Genomic DNA, 20,783 nt, shown 5'->3' with positions numbered 1-20,783 from the left:
TTATCGCTGGATATTTGGATATTTTGGTTTTTGGAAAAAATTTTTTTTCATCTGATGAACAATAAACCATTGACAGTCAATCAATTCTATTCTAATTCAAAGTGCTTGCATGAAATGACAGACGACACTGTGGCAAAGCTTTTTGCTGATGTCTATAACATCAAATTAGTTCAGGTATCCAGCGTTGTAATTAACTACATAGTGTTTTTGTTCTACTACATTGACTACGCCAATAGATATGATGATAGATTACACAAACTACTTGATTCAATGTGTAGAGGTACGCATGTAAACAATTGCAGTAGTTTTTATTAAAGGAAATCTACAACATTATGTAATGCCATTAGAGGTAAATGATTTGCACGAATACTGCAAATTAACCTAAAGGGATAGTTCACCCAAAAATTAAAATTCTTTCATCATTTACTCACTCTCATGTTGTTACAAACCTGTATAAAATTCTTTTTTCTGATGAACACAAAGGAAAATATTTTGAGAAATGTTTGTAACCAAACCGATTTACTTCCATAGTATTCTTTTTTCCTACTATGGAAGTAAATGGGGTCCACGAACGGTTTGGTTACAAATATTTCTCCAAATATCTTACTTTGTGTTCATCAGAACAAAGACATTTATGTGGATTTGTAACAACATGAGAGTTAGTAAATGATGACACAATTTTCATTTTTGGGTGAAGTTAGTGTAATCCTCCGGTTGTGTGACAGCTAATGTAGTTTATGTAGTTATAATGTAGTTATAGTAATCATTAAAGTGTAAACGAATCTTTACTCATTTGTTTAGAACTGTAACCCTAACAACCTTATTCATAGAAAAGGGCAACATAGCAACAGTCTCTTGCAGTCTGAAGGGTGCTTATGACATTGTTTACATGCTAACAAACCTAAAGCGATACTCCAGCCAAATATCAAAATGACCCCATGATTTAATCAACCTCAAGCAATCTGAAATGCATATGTCAATCATTTTTCAGACGAACACATTTGGAGTCATTTTAGTAAATGTCCTTGCTCTTCCAAGCTTTAAAATAGTAAAAAAAAAACAGGGATCAGGGAACAACTTTTGACTTTAAACCCCCAAAAAGTGCATTTATTCTTCACAGAAGTAATTAACGTGTCTCCAAGGGGTTAATACAAGTCTTTTGTAAGTAATCAATGCGAATTTGTACTAAAAATATCCATATTTTAAACTTTATGAGCCATAATAGCGAGCTTCCGGTAACAACAACATCTCTGACTCGCACGATTATTTTATACTTTATTATATATTATTATTTTATATAATTTTACAATTATAAAGCTTGGAAAGCAAGGTCATTTACTAAAATAACTCCAAATGTGTTAGTCTGAAAGATGATGGACATCTGTATCTCAGATTGCTTAAGGGGGAGTAAATCATGGGGTCATTTTGATATTTGGCTGGAGTATCCATTTAACATTAATATTGCCTGTGGACAGTCATTAGCTGGTCATACAGTAACAAATGATGAGTTAATAGCTCTTATACACTTGTGATGTAAGAATAAGGTCATTGTTGTATATATGTTATGTATACATCTTCTAAAATAATGTTTTTTGCAGGGTTTTTGCGGTTGTGGATTGCTCTGTTGGTGATTTACCCGACTAACCAGGCTGTCATCGCTCTCACCTTCTCCAACTATGTTCTTCAGCCTCTGTTTCCCACCTGCTTCCCACCTGAAAACGGACTGCGGCTGCTCGCCGCCGTCTGCCTATGTGAGTACCAAAAAGAGAAATGAAACTGAGATTTGTGCTTATTGTTTTCGGCTCATGTTTAGATTACCATTGCATGGTGAAGGCCTCTGTTTCACCAACTAATAGCAGATGGAGGAAGTGTTCGAAAATAGAAAAACGATTTTTCACAATTTTGTTTGATGGCTATGTTTTTTAGTGCAGAAATCGCACACTTCACTTCAAATACGGAAAAAGTAAAGACAGAAAGAGCAGTTACCCGTATTCTAAATCATTCTGAATGTGCTAATCCGCATGTTAAACAGGATGTGGTTTGGATATGAAGCTTTCTTACGTTTGTTTACATGTTTTGTGGTCGCCTTTGATTTTGTAGGTCACACTAAAAAAATTGCACTGAAGATTTGTTTTGAAAGCATTGGTATGTCATATTTCTGTCAATCACTGCATTATCCAGTGGCCATTTTGGGGTATTACATCATTTATATTATTCGTACAGATGGCCCAAAAAGTTTGGGGTAAAGATTGTGTTTTTGATCATGTGCTTACTAAAAACTAGCTATACCAAATGGTTACGTAGACCTTCAGAGGGTTAGTGGCGGAAATCATTTGTTGAAATTCTGAATAAAAATCCCATTCTCTACCAGATGAAAATCTTTACCATATAACTGAGAGTTATCATGTTAACTGTTAACGTTAATCTTTTATCTCCGCGACAACAACTTACACAATCACTGTTTCCACATCTGGATGTTATTTGCTTCTTGTCAACACTTGCATATTCTAGCCGTTTTTCTGCACACGCTATTGTCGGGAAGATGCGCTTTCTTGCTGCATTACATTGTCGAAAAAGTTTATAAAAGGACATGGGATCAAATCACATTGGAATGAGAGAATAAATAAAGGTTGAGGACAGGATTAGTTGGACTGGTGTGTGAATAAAGGCACACATGAGAAGAGTTGTGGGAAAGTGTTTGGAGAAGAGAGGGATGAAAGAGAAAGAAAAGAAATGTGTAATGATAAATAAAGTGATGGTTCTTCATGGCGTCAAGCATCCTGGTGTGTGACCTTTTTACAAACTTCGCACTGGGGTTACAAATACTGCAAGTTGTGTGTAGACAACAAACAGATAAATGGGTAGAAAGATAGATGTCAAGTAAAGGGGATAGTAGAATCACTCTAGTGCTTTTCCTCAAGTCGGATAAAAGCATCTACTAAATGTAAATGTAAATATATGAGTATCTAAATTAACCAAAACTAACAGCCATTCAAGATTTTTAATTGTTTTAGCATACTGTTAGCTATAGATCAGACGCAGGTGCGTTGTCGTGGTTACGTGGCTGGCCCGAAGTTAACTTCTTGTTTGTGCTTGTTTATCACTTTGGCTAGTGACTAAACTGACCTATGGAACGAATACTATGTGGAAAATAAAAATGTTTAGTTTCTAAAAGACGAGGGAAGACAGTGAGCATGGATCAAATCTGTGTGGAGTAACGTTAACGTTAGCTCAAGCGTTACGCTTAAGCTATTATTTAAACTAAGGTAATTTACTATTTATTTATTTTACTTGTTATCATAAATAATCTACTATAGAAGTACTCCGTTGTTATTGATTCTTTGCGGAAGTCTCCCGGAAGTTAAGTTATGGCCCACAAAAGCCGTTTGTTTATGTTGTTACCGCTAAAACCGTTTGTATTGTTTGGGTTGTAAAACAGTGTCTATTTTGAAGGGTAACAGGAGATGGACTAGACTGTACTAAAACATTACATCTGTAGGTTACCCAGCATTCAATAGCGCTTCTCAACTTTGTCCCTTAAGGATGTTGGACTTTGTCGACATCAAAGCATTCTGCCAGAGAAGAAAGTACTTGTAGTGCTACAATGTAAACTTGCCAGATGTTTTTTTTCTTCTTCATTAGCTTTTGTTTTGTATCGAAGAACAGCAGGAAGTTAAATGAAAGAGCAAAAGTGGACACTATAGCAGAGTTTTACAGGATGTTCTTGGCTCCTTTGTATCTGCAGTTCTAGACCAAGTACCACAATTCTGAGAAAAGTGTTTGGAGTTAGATGTTTATGGCTGTGTTTCAAAACCCAGTTGGCTGCCTGTAGGGGAAACATTTTTATACTCCTGACCCCTTTCTACCCTCCTAAAAACAATAGAAGCAATCACAGAAATTCTAATGCGTTTAAACAAATTCTATTATCTTTTATTACAATACCATTATGCACCATCGCTGTTTACTATTTAAAAACATAACAAATTTCCTTTCTGTAGTGTGTTGTGGGTCATATTCCTGTAGGATTTAATGGTGTTCTATTGGTTCCCATCAATTAGAAAGCATCCTACCAACAGAACCCAACATATTACCAATAGACCAAAAAAGATCATCAGAGATCATTACACGTCCCTTTATAACCTTAAATCCAATTTATTTAATGGTTTCTATTTTTTGGTAGGGTAAAGATAGGCAGCATTATTATGCTGTTTAATTGTGTCGCTAAAACATTATTTTGGATCAATTCGAACAGCATTGCCTCGAGGAAAAGGCATTTCAGTGCCTTTAATTCATTCATAGTGCTTAAAATGTTTAGGTATAGATACTAAGGCAGGGGTTCTCAAACTGGGGGCCCGTTTTATGACATTTAAAAAAATACATTAATTTGTCATAAATTCTGTGTAATTAAACCTAAGAAAAATAAGGATACTAACCAACAGCACTACATTGTATAGTTTAAAGTGCACCTATTTCATTGCTAAAAAACAATGTTTTATTGTGTATTTGGTATAATACCATGTGTTCACGTGGTTTATGGTTAAAAACACTAGAGATAGACCGATATATCGGCCGGCCGATATTTGCGAGTTTTATGTGTATCGGCATCGGCCGATATGTGGCTGCCGTGTTCGCCGATTTTTTTTCCGGCATTATTTACAGACAAGAGTTCTGGAAGCCGAAAGCGATTGCAGGTCATGTGACTAAAAACAACCAACCTTCCCATTACAACATTGAAAGCTCGGCCTAACAGCTGATCATAGCTGAACAACAGGTTTTTATTTCTCATCTCTATGGGGCGGTTTCCCGGACAGGGATTAGACTAGTCCTAGACTAAAATATAAATAGAACTGTCCAAACTAATAACATCTCTTTTTAACATATCTTAAAATACATCAGTGCCCTGTGTTTTGCCTCAAAATGGACACAAGTAAAGTTTGTAGTAAGGCATGTGTGTTAAAACTATTTATATTTCCTAATTAAGAAATCAATATCCTTTGCTGATAGTTCATCGTCATTGTGGAGAGTGCAGTTCATGGTTCCATAGCACCCTCACCTGTTTTTACTATTTGTTAAATATAGTTTTTTAATAGTTCAATAAATGTAACTTTTTTAAAATTTAAACTTGTAACATTTGGCATCATTGTGTGATTTTTATGATGTAAACAAAATATCGGCTCAAGAAAATCGGCAGCCTGTATCGGTCATCGGCTAAGGGTGATGAAACAAAAATCGGTATCGGCACTGAAAAAAATACATATCGGTCGATCCCTAAAAAACACATTATCTTCCACATACCGTAAATGTTTGTAGCTCCAGGTATACTGCTTTCCTCAAACGCTCTGATTTTGTACAAAACTCATCGATTTGAAAAGCACTGTGTCCCTGATTGGCCAGCCTACCAATACGTTGTGATTGGCCTAAATACCTCCGACGTCATCGGAAATGTGACGCTCTTTACCATGTTTGAAAGATTCGCTCACAATGCAATGCTGACAGGAGTTAACTCACAGGCTGTGAGTCCGAAGCGGGAGGAATTATGATAATGTCGGTCTTTACTACATCACCAATCACAGGAAGTAAACTGTTGCCTACAATCCATGTGTTTGTTGTAGTCCAAGAAAATAAATTTACATTGGAGACGATAACTCACGTCATTGTTTACTTTTGGGTTTGTACCTTTTGCATATCGTTAACATGTACTTATACACACTTACACACCAAAGGAAATGTAAAATCGTGAATCGGACCATAGTTGCTCTTTAATATGTTTTGTTTATAAGTTTTATGTCATAAATTTTCTTTATGGGAGCTACGAAGGGATGCAATGTACCCTAAGTGGGGCTGCACACAGAAAAAGTTGTGAACCACTGTACTAAGGTATAGAATTGAAGAAAAGTTGTGTGCTTCTCATTTGTTTAAGGCAAATCAACTTCAGTTAGACTCTTTTGTGGCTGGTTTAGGGCTATGAGATGTTCAAGCAGTCATTGCATTTGATCCAATTGTAGTAATGGGATGTCCTACCTGCCTGTCCACCTATGCATTTGAAAATAAACAGTATCGTAAAGGAGGTGCACGTTTGGTATTATTGTAAAACATATTATGTGTTTGTACTATAAAGTTACCTCGCCGCTGAATGAGACATGAGATTGACATGAGGAGGCGTGGCTTTGGAGTGAGCTCTGAAAGGGGGGTGGGAATTTTCCCCGTCATATGCTAGCATGCTATTGCTAGTTTCAACGAAACTGCACACGCTTAATGTTAAAAAATATCCACCACATGATTCTGCTTTTAATTTAATCTACGAATTCTTAGAAAAGCTGGAGGATAAACATGGATTGTTAAATAACCGTGACGTGTGTGTGTGTGTGGGGCCTTTAATGTAAGCAGCTTAATTAAAGCAAGATTTCTGTTGCTTCCTTGTGCTTGTGTTAGTGGACTGCACCTCAGATAATGCAAAATGTATCGCCTGAAATTTTTGAAGGACAGACTGTAACAGTTAAGGTGAGGTTTAATCTTTCTCTCATTCTTTCCTTTTTTAAAGAGTCTGACAAACAAGTTTTGGCTCCCCCCTCAAATACGTCCCCTCCAGCCTTTTTCCCAGAATGCATTGCCCTTATCTCGAAACACACTTAGACGCTTAGACAGAGACATGTCATGACTGTACAGGGAGACAATGTTCTTTTCACACAAACATAAAGCGTTAAGATCATACTGTACTCCTCACGCAAAGCTGTGTTGTGTTACTTTAAATTATAAATAGTGTCAGTTTGCAGTGACTCCTATTAGTCATGATCTCTAGTGATATTATGTAATAAAATTCACCATTTCAGCTCATTCATCCAACTCTCATTGTAATATGTGTAGACGTGACTCCTGCTGTTTGCAGGTGTAAGCGGCTTCGCCCTGACTGAGAGCAAAGGACCCTCGCTGTGTTTGGCCGACATTCCCTCTTCAATCTCAAAATAGCTTTGTATAGTGAATTGTTCTGTTGATAGGATTGTCAAAAATTCCAAACAATGTCTGTCTGTCTAGATGTTTGCTTACATGAGATGATTTAATTAGCTGCCTGTCGACAAGAAAGTACATGAGACGAGAGTTCAAACATAGCTGAATCTTAGGCAAGGGCAATTCATGAAACATCAGTTTTGCATATCCAGCAGGTTCTTGAGTCAAAGTTTACGCTAATGATGCTTTGAATTTGCAGTTTTAATGTGTGTGTACTTTATGTGTTCGTGTATATGTTATTTTTATATACTGGTAGTTGACCATAAACATAGGATTTTAGGTTAAATTTAGCATTTAAGGGAAACTGTATTCCAGGTGCTACAACTGTCACCATTTATTCTGCTCAAAATGTATAAGCTTAATAATTTCTCTGGTAACAATTTATTAAAAAATTTTTAGTCACACTGAAAAAAAAAAAATTCATTCAATTTACTCAATTTTTTAAGGTAAGTGGTTGCAATCAATTTGTTTAAGCTACACTTAAACAAAAGTTTTTATAAGTTTTTTTTGTTTAAATGTAGCTTAAATCGGTTGATTGCAGCCACTTACCTTTAAAAGAAATTGTAAATTGAATGAATAATTTTTTTCAGTGAGACTGAACCTTTTTTAGCAGAGAGCATACATACATTGTAAAACAACTTGGTTTGGGAAGTCAATTCAACCTACTATTTAAAGTTTTGAAATGTGATAAGTTGACATAACTTTTAAAAACAAGTTGGAATTGTTTTACTTAATTTATTAAGTTAAAGTAACATAAAAATATATGTTGATTTAACAAAAATGCTGATTAAAGTATCTCTTAAAGGGGACAGAGAATGAAAAACCATTTTTACCTTGTCTTTGTTGAATAATGGTAGTCTACCCACATTCACAAACATACAAAAAGTGCTAAACATGCTAAACATCTGTCTCATAGAAATTCCTCTTTTAGAAATGTCAGCCAGAAAACAGCCCAATCTGAAAAACTGATGCTTATGACATCACAGGCATCTAACTGCCCTTCCACTTTAAAATAATTGGCTACATTTTTTGAGTGGCAGCAAAGTCAGCCAATCAGTAATGAGATTGCAAGTTAAGCCAGTAGGGGGAGCCAAATAGGTGCAAAACCACTTGTTTAAAATCCCCCACCCTAATAGAGCTATCTGAGAGAGGTTTTTAGGAAGCTTCTAAGGCATTACAGACCCAAACTAAAAAAAATTTGTCTACATGTCACATCACAGAATAAGGATAAATACTCTGTTTAATCATTCTATGTCACCTTTAAATACATAATAATTATCTACTGTGCCCCCTGTGAGCTAAAATAGCATGCATTTGAATTTTTTTTTGGGGGGGGTATTTAAAGGGGTCATATTATGAGATTTTTTAAAGATGTAAAATAAGTCTGTGGTGTCCCCAGCGTGCTTATGTGAAGTTTTAGCTCAAAATAACCCACAGATAATTTATTACAGCATGTTAAAATTGCCATTTTGTAGGACCTAGCAAAAATGTGCCGTTTTAGGTGTGTCCTTTTAAATGCAAATGAGAAGATGAAATGCAAACACTGATGCAAAAACGTTTGAAACTTAATTGTGATATCAATTATTTTTTCTCTCTCGCTTTCTTTCTGCACTAAATGTCAGTGCCATGGTTGGATAGTGCAGATTAAGAGGCGGTATTATTGTAAATGGCCTTGCTACCTACCTCACAAAACAGGCGAAATCTGAACAGCCTAATTTTTAACATGCTTGCGAAGAATGGCTTACCCAAACAAAGTTACGGGGTTTTTCTTTTTTCACATTTTCTAGGTTGATAGATGCACTGGTGACCCAATTATAGCACCTAAACATGGAAAAAGTCATGCTATGACGCCTTTAAAGGTTCAGTTAGGCTCAGGACCTGAAGGCCATGTGTGACCCTGCCTGTGAAAGACCCTCCCAGCTAAAGTCATTTTTGTTTTTTCAAAGATTTTTTACACAAAATCATACTTCATAATGTAAAGAACATTCTGTGAAAATATAACCTTGAAATCTTTAACATGTCAAAGATTGAAGTTAAAGTAAATCCAATGAGTGAAATCAAACTTGATGCTCCAAATCTCTTTAGCATGGATTTTACAGGCAGTGTCACAAATATGATCTTGTGATGTGCTTAGTCCGGTATTACAGTGCTTTGAAATACTAAGAATTTTTTCCTAATACTTGAAAGTATTTTTTTGTTAAACCCTTGGCATACCAGGCTGCTCAAACTTCAGGAGTTCTTTAATCTCTCCAATAGCCCATAGTATGTGGTGTGTGCACCTGGCAATCCCTATGGTGTTGGGCCAAATGTCCCCACAAAGAGACATTTTTGGTCCCCACGAGGAACAAAGCTTATAAATCAAAATAGCAGGAAGTTTTCTATGAGGGTTACTTTAGGGGTAGTGTTAGGGAAAGGGGATAAAATATACAGTTTGTACCGTATAAAAGTAATTTCATTACGTCTATGGTATGTTTCTATAAAAATGGAAATGTTCAGCTTAGGGCTGCACAATTCATCAAAAAACTAATCGGGATTACATTTATGGGTAAGAAAATTACATAATCGCCAAAAGCTTCAATTACAGCTGTCCATTTGTGCTCATTTCTGTGTTTCGGCAGTATGTTTGGGCACTATATATAGTGGTGAATTTTAAAATTGATAAGATAACAATTCCAACGTTGGCCATTCGTTTAAATTTTTTACTAACAACATATCTCCCATAATTGTTTGTTGTATTTACATTATATTATTTAGTTTTAGATGTTTAGAATTGACCATGCAGCTGCTTCACAGAAAGTTATAAAACATTTTGAACATCGATCTAATATCTATTAATCAACAATAATAACCGCAATTACAATATCAAGTTATTAATCGTCAATTATGATTTATGCAGCTGTAATTCAGCATTGTAACTTCTACTGTGAATGTGTTTGTGTGTGTGTGTTGCAGTGCTCCTGACATGGGTGAATTGCTCTAGCGTGCGCTGGGCAACACGGGTGCAGGACATCTTCACTGCAGGGAAACTCCTGGCCCTCATTCTCATCATCATCATGGGCATCGTACAGATCTGCAAGGGTAAGCGCCATCTGTCTATGTCGTGTTAGACAAGAAATACATGTGCACGTGTCATGAATATATTGTCTCAAAAATGCCTCTAGATAAAGGGAAGCATGAGTAAGTCTTGTGATTGTGATGGTGTGCACTGCTTGTGTGTACGTGTAGACTTGTGCACAACACATTGCTTCATCCTTAGAAGCTTAGTTAGAAGTCCAAAAAATCTGAAAGCACAGCACTTTTCCTCTCTGCTTCGTTGTCTCAGCAGATGTCATGGGGTTCAGATCCTCTAATAAAGAATAACACTGATAATGCAGCTTTTACAGCTGGTGCGCCAGAGAGGATTCAGTAATGTTCACACCACTCACGGCCTGTTAGCGTAGACACTGACCTGATAATATTGGAGTGACAGGTGTTATTCCATGTAGAAAACTGGATTTGGGTTAGTTGGTATTGGCTTTTCTCTTTTTGGGTCATGTACGAGGAACAGAATGGGTCGGAGAGTGCACGTGACACAAAATCTGACCCCAGAAATGTGGTATTAATCCACAAGCTTAGAAAAGAAAAGAAATGCAGGCTCAGTTTGATGTAAGGAGCAACCCTGCTGGAAAATCTTGTTAAAACCAGTTTAACGTAGGCCAGTGGGAGCCTGGCTTTACTGGTAGACCTTCTTGGTCAAAGACTCCCTGTCAGTAAGATGTTTTGTATTTGGTCCGGGAGCTTGTTGACCATTCATTTAAAATCTACATACGGTATACTCTCCATGTCCAGAAAGGTAATAAAAACATCATCAAAGTAGTCCACGTGACATCAGTGAGTCAGTTAGAATGTGTTCGAAAATACATTTTGGTCCAAAAATAACAAAAATTACAACTTTATTCAGCATTGTCTTGAGCGAAACTGAAGTCACGTGACTGCAGTGACGCGGATGACGTGTTATCTGGTGCGCCCCAGCTGTTTTTTTGTGTGCTTTGTTTACAGTTTGAGGGAGACGCTTGCTGTAAGTTTGAAAAAAATGTCTGAGGATAACACTTTATTCACGTCACTTCAGTCACGTGACTTTAGAACCGGAAGAGAAGACAATGCTAAATAAAGTCGTTATTTTTCGAGCAAAATTTTTTTTTCGATGCTTTAACACATTCTAACTGACCCATGGACTACTTTGATGATGTTTTTATTACCTTTCTGGACATGGACAGTATACCGTATGTAGATTTTCAACGAAGGGTCAACAATCTCTCTGACTAAATATAAAACATCTTAAACTGTTTTCTGAAGATGAACGGAGGTCTTACGAGTTTGGAACGACATGAGGGAGTCATTAATGACATTATTTTCATTTTTGTGTGAACTATACCTTTAAGCCATCCTCTTATTAGAGAAGAAAAATATAAAACAAATAATAAGAAAAAATATTTATATTTTTTAATGAATAAATGAATATTATTTTTATTAATATTAAAAAATATCAATACTTTATTTAAAAAATCGCATCAATTTCCCTCAGAAGGACTTTATTAAACGCCTGGAGCCGTGTGGATTACTTCTGTAAAGGATGGATGGACTTTTTTGTGCTTCAAATCAGAAGCACCATTTACTATCATTATTAAGCTTGGAACAGCCAGGACATTTTCTAATATAATTTCGATTGTGTTCATCTGAATAAAGATAATCATATACAACGATGATGGCTTGAGGATGAGTAAATCATGGGTTAATTTTCATTTTTTGGTGAACTATCCCTTTAAAACTTTTGTTAAACATGGTAGCAGGGTTGTTGTTGGTCCAGGATTATCTACACTACCTAAATCCAGCTTGGAACCAGCTACAACATTTTATTTAATTTTATCTGGGTTTAAGATGGACTGCATTACTTGACTAGAGAACTTGATCCAATTTGCTCAATGGGCACTGTGCCTGCAATTGCAGTACCGTTAGCTGAAATGACCTTCTAGCTTGACTATATGATTTTTTTTTTTGATCAGTTGATAAATGTTGCTTCTCTCCTTTCTCCATCTCCAGGCGAGTATTACTGGTTGGAACCGGCCAATGCATTTGAGCCATTTCAAGACTATGATGTTGGTCTGATTGCTCTGGCATTTCTACAGGGCTCGTTTGCCTACGGTGGCTGGAACTTTCTCAATTATGTCACAGAGGAACTGGTTGACCCATATGTGTAAGCCAATACTAGTCTACTGCTCACAGTAATACAATACCGCATTGTCAATATTTAATAAGCGTTAACAAGACAGAGCTAGTAACATATTCTTTAGTAAACCATGTAAAGGATTTATGCCATCTAATAGTTGGCCGTTTACTTAACTAAATGATTAATATGATAATAATACATTTTTCCATACAGAAACCTTCCTCGTGCAATCTTCATCTCTATTCCCCTTGTGACCTTCGTGTACGTTTTTGCCAACATTGCTTACGTCACTGCCATGAGTCCTCAAGAGCTGTTGGCATCTAATGCAGTTGCTGTGGTAAGTAAACCATTTTTACCATAACAAGGCAAAATACCGTGCAGATGCTGCCAAACTAAACTGAAAGAAATGCAATGTTTAATACAAATGTATGCTTTTCAACATCAATGGCTAATATTAGCTTGCAAGTTATTATTTTGCTTTATGCGGGAGATTCTTTGACATATCTACCCAAGTATCAATATTTAAAGGTTTTCGATTGATACTTGGATGATGCCAGCCAATATCCATTCAAATAGATATATCAGACTCCAGAATCTTCTGCATTGTGTTCCAATGACCTTCATGGATCCTTGATGAAACGATTACAGATGATAATGCATGACTATTCCTCTGCTTGTCTCTCTTTTCTTCACAACTATATCGCTCTCTCCCAGACGTTTGGTGAGAAGTTGTTAGGAGTGATGTCATGGATCATGCCCATCTCTGTGGCCTTGTCCACATTTGGGGGGGTCAACGGCTCCCTTTTCACCTCCTCTCGGTCAGTCCCTCCCTCATTCCATTCATTTATCCAGCCATTATTTACTCATACATGAAACTCAGTGCTTTCCTTAATCTTTAGTCTGTATTCATCCAACAGTGTCTTGGTCTTTATCATATGTCTGTCTAATTTATCATATGTCTGTCTATTTGTCTGTCTGTCTCGTTCTGTCTTTATATGGTTCCCTCACTGAAAGTAATGATACCCAGAATAACAGTATGTCTGGATTTTGCTCATATTGCTCAGGCTGTTCTTCGCGGGTGCTCGTGAAGGCCATCTCCCCAGCCTACTTGCTATGATTCATGTGAAGCGCTGCACTCCTATCCCAGCCCTGCTCTTTACGTGTAATTATAATACCTCCTAAACTCTTGTCCTGCATTATTTCATTCAGAATGACTGAATTGAGACACGAGTCGCTTGATCTAAATCCAGTTGTCCTCTACCTCTCTCGCAGTGTATCTCCACACTTCTGATGTTGTGCACTAGTGACATGTACACACTCATCAACTATGTGGGCTTCATCAACTACCTCTTCTACGGTGTCACTGTTGCCGGCCAGATTGTGCTACGGATCAAAGAACCAGACATGCACCGACCAATTAAAGTAAGTAATTGGGTGGAAACAGTGAATTTGAATCATCAAAACTATATTTAACAGACCATGTGGTGAATATCAGTATCTTTAATGTTGGAACAGTTTTAAATGGATAGTTCACCCAAAAATGAATATTTTGTCTCATGTTATTACAAACCTGTATAAATTTCTTTGTTCTGATAAACACGAAGGAAGATATTTTGAGAAATGTTTGTAACCAAACCGTTTGTGAACCCCATTCACTTCCATAGTAGTAATCAGGCTTGTGCACAATTCAGAATTGAATGGAGAAAGACTCCTAAATTCCAGTTCAATTCTTGAATTTGAATTAGAATTGAATTTGAATTGATGTCAAAAACAGGATCTAGAATTACAATTGGAATTTGAATTAAAGGAAGCAGAATTGCAATTCAATAGAATGTCAAAGAAATTCATATACACATTATACAGTAAGTGAAGTGTTAAAAATGAAGCTTTCATTATATGTCAGATATGATTGCATTACATATTCTATAAATTATATTAGTTTGAACTACTTGTACAGGTTACATTAACAGGAAAGGTTTTCCCCCAGCAATTAAAGGTGCAGTGTGTAAATTTTAGCGGCAATTTTAGTGGTGAGGTTGCGAATTGCAACCAACGGCTTATTCCACTGCTCACCCCTCGCTTTTGAAACGCATAGAGAAGCTACGGTAGCCACCACCGGACAAACATGTCAACTTAGTAAAAAATTTGTCTGTTAAGGGCTTCTGTAGAAAAATGGTGGCACAAAATGGCGACTTCCATGTAAGGGGACCCTCACTGTATGTAGATAAAAAAGGTCTCGTTCTAAGGTAATAAACACATAACAGTTCATTATGAAAGGTCTTTATACACCCCTGATAATATAGTTTTGTATATTATTTTGCATTTCTGTCAAGAGATCCTTCTAAAAATTACACACTGCACCTTTAAGTTAAAAACTCTAGTCACATGACAAATAATTAAGTTTTTTTTACTTTTATAGTTGATTTTTTTGTAATTTTATGGAACACGATGGAACATGTCTTCATTTCCCAGAATTTCTTTGAATTGCCATGAATTTAATTCCACTTCCTGTCATTCCAATTCAAATTCAAATTCCTGTAGTCAATTCAATTCAAATTCATCAATAATTCTGAATTGTGCACAAGCCTGGTAGGAAAAACCTTTAACTTAGTATCCTAGGTAGATGCAGTATTAACTTGTTACCATGTAGAATCCAGTATTTTTTAGCTCACGCTGGGGAGAGAATTGACCAAAGCCGCCTTGAGAGCATTGAGAATGACTATAGAAAGACGAGTAAAGTACAGTTCTGATCGCGCAGATAATAGATAAATACATACATACATACATAGATAGATAGATAGATAGATAGATAGATAGATAGATAGATAGATAGATAGATAGATAGATAGATAGATAGATAGATAGATAGATAGATAGATAGATAGATAGATAGATAGATAGATAGACAGATAGACAGATAGACAGACAGATGGATAGGCTAGTATAGAGAGATAGGCAGACAGCCAGATAGCATAAGGTTAGCATATCTTCGTGTAGAAAGTAAACAAACAATTAACATACTCGTGCATGCTGGCTTGAGGGGGTCCATGATCCTGCCTGAAATGGGTGTAACTTTATGCGATCTTCAGCACAAACGGTTTTGGCAGCATGTCTCTAATCCTGGAAGGTGAGGGAAGCACGTCACGTCTGTTCGCGGGGACCAGCGACCCAAACGCACTCACTTTCTTACAGCCAGTAGCGGAATGGCAATCGAGAGAGTCGGGACTTTCCCGGGCCGATCTGATAATAGTTATACATTTCGAGTTATATTAGCAACACCGTCTGGTTCCCGCAGCCCGCTGGTCAAACTGTGCAGGCAGCCTCTCTGCTCAATAAAGTATATAAAAGTGCTCAACCTGTTCGGCAGGTCCAAACATGTACAGGATTTATAAAAATACGGTGATCAATGAGCGGTTCCTCCATGGCTTAGCCTGTCGTGATGTAAAAAGCCGCCGAACGCCTGTTTATTACAGTATGTATGCGGTCGGATCCGAGTGTGCTGCAGCTGCTGACTGCTGCTGCGTATAAAATGATCGTGTGATTCGTTATAATCGCATAAACAATATAACAAAGCATCCTTTTATTTCACAAAACAATATATTTGAGATATTATTTGATAGACTAGTAAGTGTGGATTAAGGATGTTTAAAAATCTCTAGCCTGGTGGTCAGGACATGAATGGATCAAATCAGCAGATTTGCGAAGTTTTATTTATCTCCACATATATCATAAATAATAATTAGCAAGGTAACTTTGCAGTATAACACATTATATATTTCCTACGATGTATATATGATTTTCAAATTCTATACGTAAGTATTAAACAGCAATAAATGTCTCATCTATCTCTATGGCTCTGGCTGAGTCTTTCTCCACTTCTCCCCAACGTGACGTCATCGCAGAATTGCGTTAAAAAAAACCGTTAATACCAAAAACGTAAAAAAAAGTGGTCTTTAAGACCATTTTTGAGACATTTTAAAAATTATACACATATCTTGAGTGATTTATGTACCCATTAATCTACAGTGGTGGTTAACCTGCAACATACACTTTAAAGGAATAGTCTACTCATTTTCAATGTTAAACTATGTTGTTGCCTTGACTGGGAACTGTTGAGTCATCCCTCTGTCGTCTGTGTGCGTGCACGTGGGCGCTGGAGCGCGCTGCGACACTTCGATGGCATTTAGCTTAGCCCCATTCAATGGTACCATTTAGAGATAAAGTTAGAAGTGACCAAACACATCAACGTTTTTCCTATTTAAGACGAGTAGTTATACGAGCAAGTTTGGTGGTACAAAATAAAACTTAGCGCTTTTCTAAGCGGATTTAAAAGAGGAACTATATTTTATGGCGTAATAGCACTTTTGGGAGTACTTCGACTCGGCCCAGTAACACCCTCCCTCTCCCATTATGAGAGTGAGAAGGGGAGCGGACTTTTCTCCCAAAACGTTGATGTGTTTGGTCACTTCTAACTTTATCTCTAAATGGTACCATTGAATGAATGGGGCTAAGCTAAATGCTATCAAAGCGTCGCAGCGCGCTCCAGCGCTTACGTGCATGCACACAGATGATAGAGGGATGTATCAACAATTCTTAGTTAAGGTAATAACATAGTTTAATATTGAAAATGAGTAGACTATTCCTTTAATATGATGTTGGCCGAATGCTAACCTGGACTCTACCTGCTCCCCACAGATCAGTCTGGTATGGCCGGTCATCTATCTGCTGTTTTGGGCCTTCCTGCTGATTTTCTCCCTGTACTCTGAGCCTTTGGTGTGTGGCATTGGCTTGGCCATCATGCTCACTGGTGTCCCTGTTTATTACTTGGGCGTTTACTGGGAAAACAAGCCTCAGTGTTTCGATAAATTTGTCGATAAGTGAAATACAACCACCTTGTTTTAGATTTCAAATTTGTAAAACAAAAAACAGTTCTGCTTTACCAGCTTTTTATTAGTCTACGCGCTGGACTAGCACCAAACCATCAAAATCCAGCCTGGACCAGCTTATCTATTTAGCATGAATTGAAGTTTGATTTCAAATCAGTTTTGTTTGGACTCTGACATTGAATATTGGTCTGTTTTGTGTTCCTCAGATAAGATAACATACATAGGTCAGAAGTTCTGTGTAGTGGTTTACCCAGCAGAAGACAAAAAGAAAGACGAGGCGTGCGAAGAAGAGATCGAGCTAAAGGAACAGTCGACAGGAGACGACAGCGTGACACCGAAATCAGCTGCCGAGTGCTGAACAGACAAATTCATTCACTTACGTACTTCTTATTGAACACTGGAAATCAAAGTCAGATTTTTCACATACCTCCAATAAGTTTTTTTGTTTGTTTGTTAAGGCCTTTCCAGTTTTGCCTTTTTTGTTATAAAGAGGGGGTTGCACGGGAGTGCAGTGGCTTGATGCAGGAGAGAGTAATGAACAGACACTAACAGCTGCTGGTCTTGTTGCTCCAATCTTAGCAACTGCTTCTCCTTCACTGGCTGTGCAACAGAATTAAAACATTACAATGCCTGATAACATAAAGCTCTAAAGTTATATATGTAATGTATATAAACACTGTTTGGAAAGGTCTAAAATGGAAAGTTTAATTCCTGCTTTGTTAAAATACCAAACTGAAATGAAATGGCAGGGTTTGTTTGTTTTATTTATTTATTTATTATTCGGCGCATTCTAATGTTATAATTCGTACCCCTCTCATCCCCCTCTTTATTTTTCGTTTCATTTAAAGACTCAACATTTTTATATATGAACTATTTGATTTTATTTACACTTTTCATTACACTTCTTGTTGGAGTATAATTTTGATATTTTTGATCGTCTAATCATATTTTTTTTGTCACTGTAATATTGCTTTTCCTTTTCAAGTGTGATAGCTCTGGGATGTCTTTGAATCATTTTGTAGACATACAAGAACCAGTTGTTGTGGTTCAGGGTCGTTTTCAGCCAGGTTTCTCTGGTACTAATACAATTCAAAGTATTTTTTTGCCTTATTACTTTACGTACACCTTTATGACGTTATTGTCAATGTTATTATTGATGTCAAAACTATTTTGTTTTCTGATATTTTTGAAGATAAAGTGTTAAAAACCCGAAGAGGATATTGTGAATGTGTGTTGTAATAGTACATTCAATTTTTGTGGACAGAACTGAGGGCATAATAGTGCAGACTGCTAACATGTGGACAACAAAAAAATGTATAGCCAGTGTCTGTAGTATCGATGTATTAAATGTAAGAATGTAATTTTTGGTCCTACCATTAATTTTAAGGCAATACTAGTGATGAATATAAAAAAATTCAATTGTTAAGTCAGATACATAATACATATTATATATATATAAATGTGTCTTAATTGTGTTGGACTGTATGTTAATATAGATGCAAAACAAGGGACCTTTAAAACTAGAAAATCTGGAATTTTAATCATATTCTGGATGATTACAGTACATTGATATACTTAACAATAAAACATTTTAATTTTAATTAATTTTAAAAATTAACACAAATATACATGATATTGATATACTTAACCATTTTTTTATTCTAAAATAGACAAAAATAAACATAATATATATTTAGTTGTGGATATATTGTCATGCAGTTCAAGAATACATGACTTAGGTAAATTTAAATCACTGTATCCTGTTCAACACTTCTTGGTGATCACAGGGTGTGTTTTTTTGTTTTTTTTAAGTCACCTTTATCTATTTAATATAAACTGTGTAAAAATGCCAATGGTTTTGCTTTGTTTTTGTGCTGTATAAAAGCAATAGAATGCTAATCTCCGTATCCCAGTGTAATTCATGGCACATTCATTTTGCATGAGATTTCCCCCTCGACATTCCCAAGACACTATATCAAACAAAATCTATAATCTGATTTTATTTCTTCTGTTTAGTTAACGAAAAGCTGCACACACTTTACTCACTGTACATAATATCAAAGGTGCCGAGCATCTTTGGTTTTATTAATGCTGCTCCTGAGCTATGCCTCAGTATCCAGCACTGCCAGCTCGGTTGTCAACACAATATTTTATACAAAAAAAAAAGACTGAAAATGCTGCAATTAAAGGTTTAAACTATCTATGCCCAAACACTATTTAGCAGGGGATACAGAAGTCCATGCAAAATGAAATCTCTGTACAATTTTGCACACGATTAGTACTATCAAATGATTATGTTAGTATTTTGAATGTCCTTGTCACAATCTATAAGTGAATGATTTTATAGATGTATTCAAATATGTACAGTCTGAAAGTATACAGATATCATAAAGCTCAAAATACCACTTACACTTAACTGTTGGGTGAACGGTTTTTACCAGAGTTTTTATGTTTCTTATCAGTTTTGTATTTGTTTCAACTGTATATACTAAATAACAAATAAATCTATATGCTGAACCAAAATAGACCTCTGCAGTCATTCCATAAAAACTGTACTGCATCGCCCCCTGGTGTGAAATGATACTAATACATAATAATACATATTCTACAAAAAAGGTGGAAATGCTTGTCCCTTGCTTTTGCAGACCCCTTAATCAGTTAATTTGACCCAATAATACCATAATGATATATTTAATATATATAGACTGCCCTTAAAATGATGGGAGTTTATTTAATTTTCTTTTTTTTTTACTTTTTTTTTTAAAATGTCTGGTCCTGAAAATTGCCCTGTCCCTTTGATCATACATGGAACTTGAACTGTAAACTTATTATTTAAAACAATTTTTATAAAACAATTTTATTTACATGTACCTTTAACCCTGTATGGATTTACTACAACACTGAAATGGTAAAAATACACTATTAATATGAATAATATCAAATCAATATTTGTCCCCCAAATTTATGTAATTGGTGTTACCCTACCCAAAGCACTTTTATTTTGAAACAATGCATCAGCTCTTTGAAGTTTTTCATGGGTCAAGAGGTCAGCAAAAGAAGTGCAGTGGAGGAAGGCAAAAGGTTTGTGAGATGTCTTACCTTTTTTGTCTAAATATGATATATCTAAGAATTTTGAGATAAGATTTTTTGGATGTCAGTGTTACTTTTTTATTATAGCTGGGAGTGTTAAGATCTTTACATAAAAATACATTATACTGAATAAGTATGTGATTGTTACATCTCTAATGAAATAGCACAAGGCTAATGGCAGCCATTTTGTTAAAATATTAATTTTCTGTAAATTGTCATTGGTGTTACCATCATTGGTGTTATCGTCATTAGTGTTACTTCTCTAATGAGTACTTCCTAAGCACTATTCCTTTAACTGACCAACATAAAAACATAAAAACAAAACGGAAAATTTTATGAAAGTTTTATCATATTCATTATTATATTCTAATTTTGTCATTGGTGTTACATTGTGTCAAGTTTTGGTGTTGTGAATGTATTTTCTTGTACTTTCTAGTAATATTTTGTTGTTTATATGGGATGTAAGACATTGTTGATATTTCAGTCTTTGCATCAAAGCCTTTTTGGTTGAATATTTTTGTTGGTTTTAAAGAAAAAAGTCAAACTGAGAATCAAAAAATTTTATACAATGCTGGGTAAAGATGAAGAATTTAATT

At 35.9% G+C, this 20,783-nt stretch overlaps 1 protein-coding gene across 1 annotated transcript in view; it reads left to right on the top strand.

The window, feature by feature from the left end:
• Positions 1-19,620, top strand: part of slc7a8a (solute carrier family 7 member 8a) — a 29,653-nt gene extending 10,033 nt beyond the window's left edge. The window contains exons 3-11 of the mRNA XM_073859933.1: positions 1,602-1,751; positions 9,958-10,083; positions 12,085-12,238; positions 12,425-12,548; positions 12,926-13,029; positions 13,276-13,376; positions 13,488-13,633; positions 16,907-17,089; positions 17,309-19,620. Coding sequence (XP_073716034.1) covers positions 1,602-1,751; positions 9,958-10,083; positions 12,085-12,238; positions 12,425-12,548; positions 12,926-13,029; positions 13,276-13,376; positions 13,488-13,633; positions 16,907-17,089; positions 17,309-17,455 — 1,235 coding nt within the window. The 3' untranslated portion in view covers positions 17,456-19,620. The remainder of the gene's footprint in view (positions 1-1,601; positions 1,752-9,957; positions 10,084-12,084; positions 12,239-12,424; positions 12,549-12,925; positions 13,030-13,275; positions 13,377-13,487; positions 13,634-16,906; positions 17,090-17,308) is intronic.
• Positions 19,621-20,783: the final 1,163 nt, after the last annotated feature.

This window comes from Misgurnus anguillicaudatus, chromosome 21 (assembly GCF_027580225.2).
Source record: "Misgurnus anguillicaudatus chromosome 21, ASM2758022v2, whole genome shotgun sequence".
Classification (NCBI taxonomy): domain Eukaryota; kingdom Metazoa; phylum Chordata; class Actinopteri; order Cypriniformes; family Cobitidae; genus Misgurnus; species Misgurnus anguillicaudatus.
This window is presented reverse-complemented; position numbering and strand designations above follow the sequence as displayed.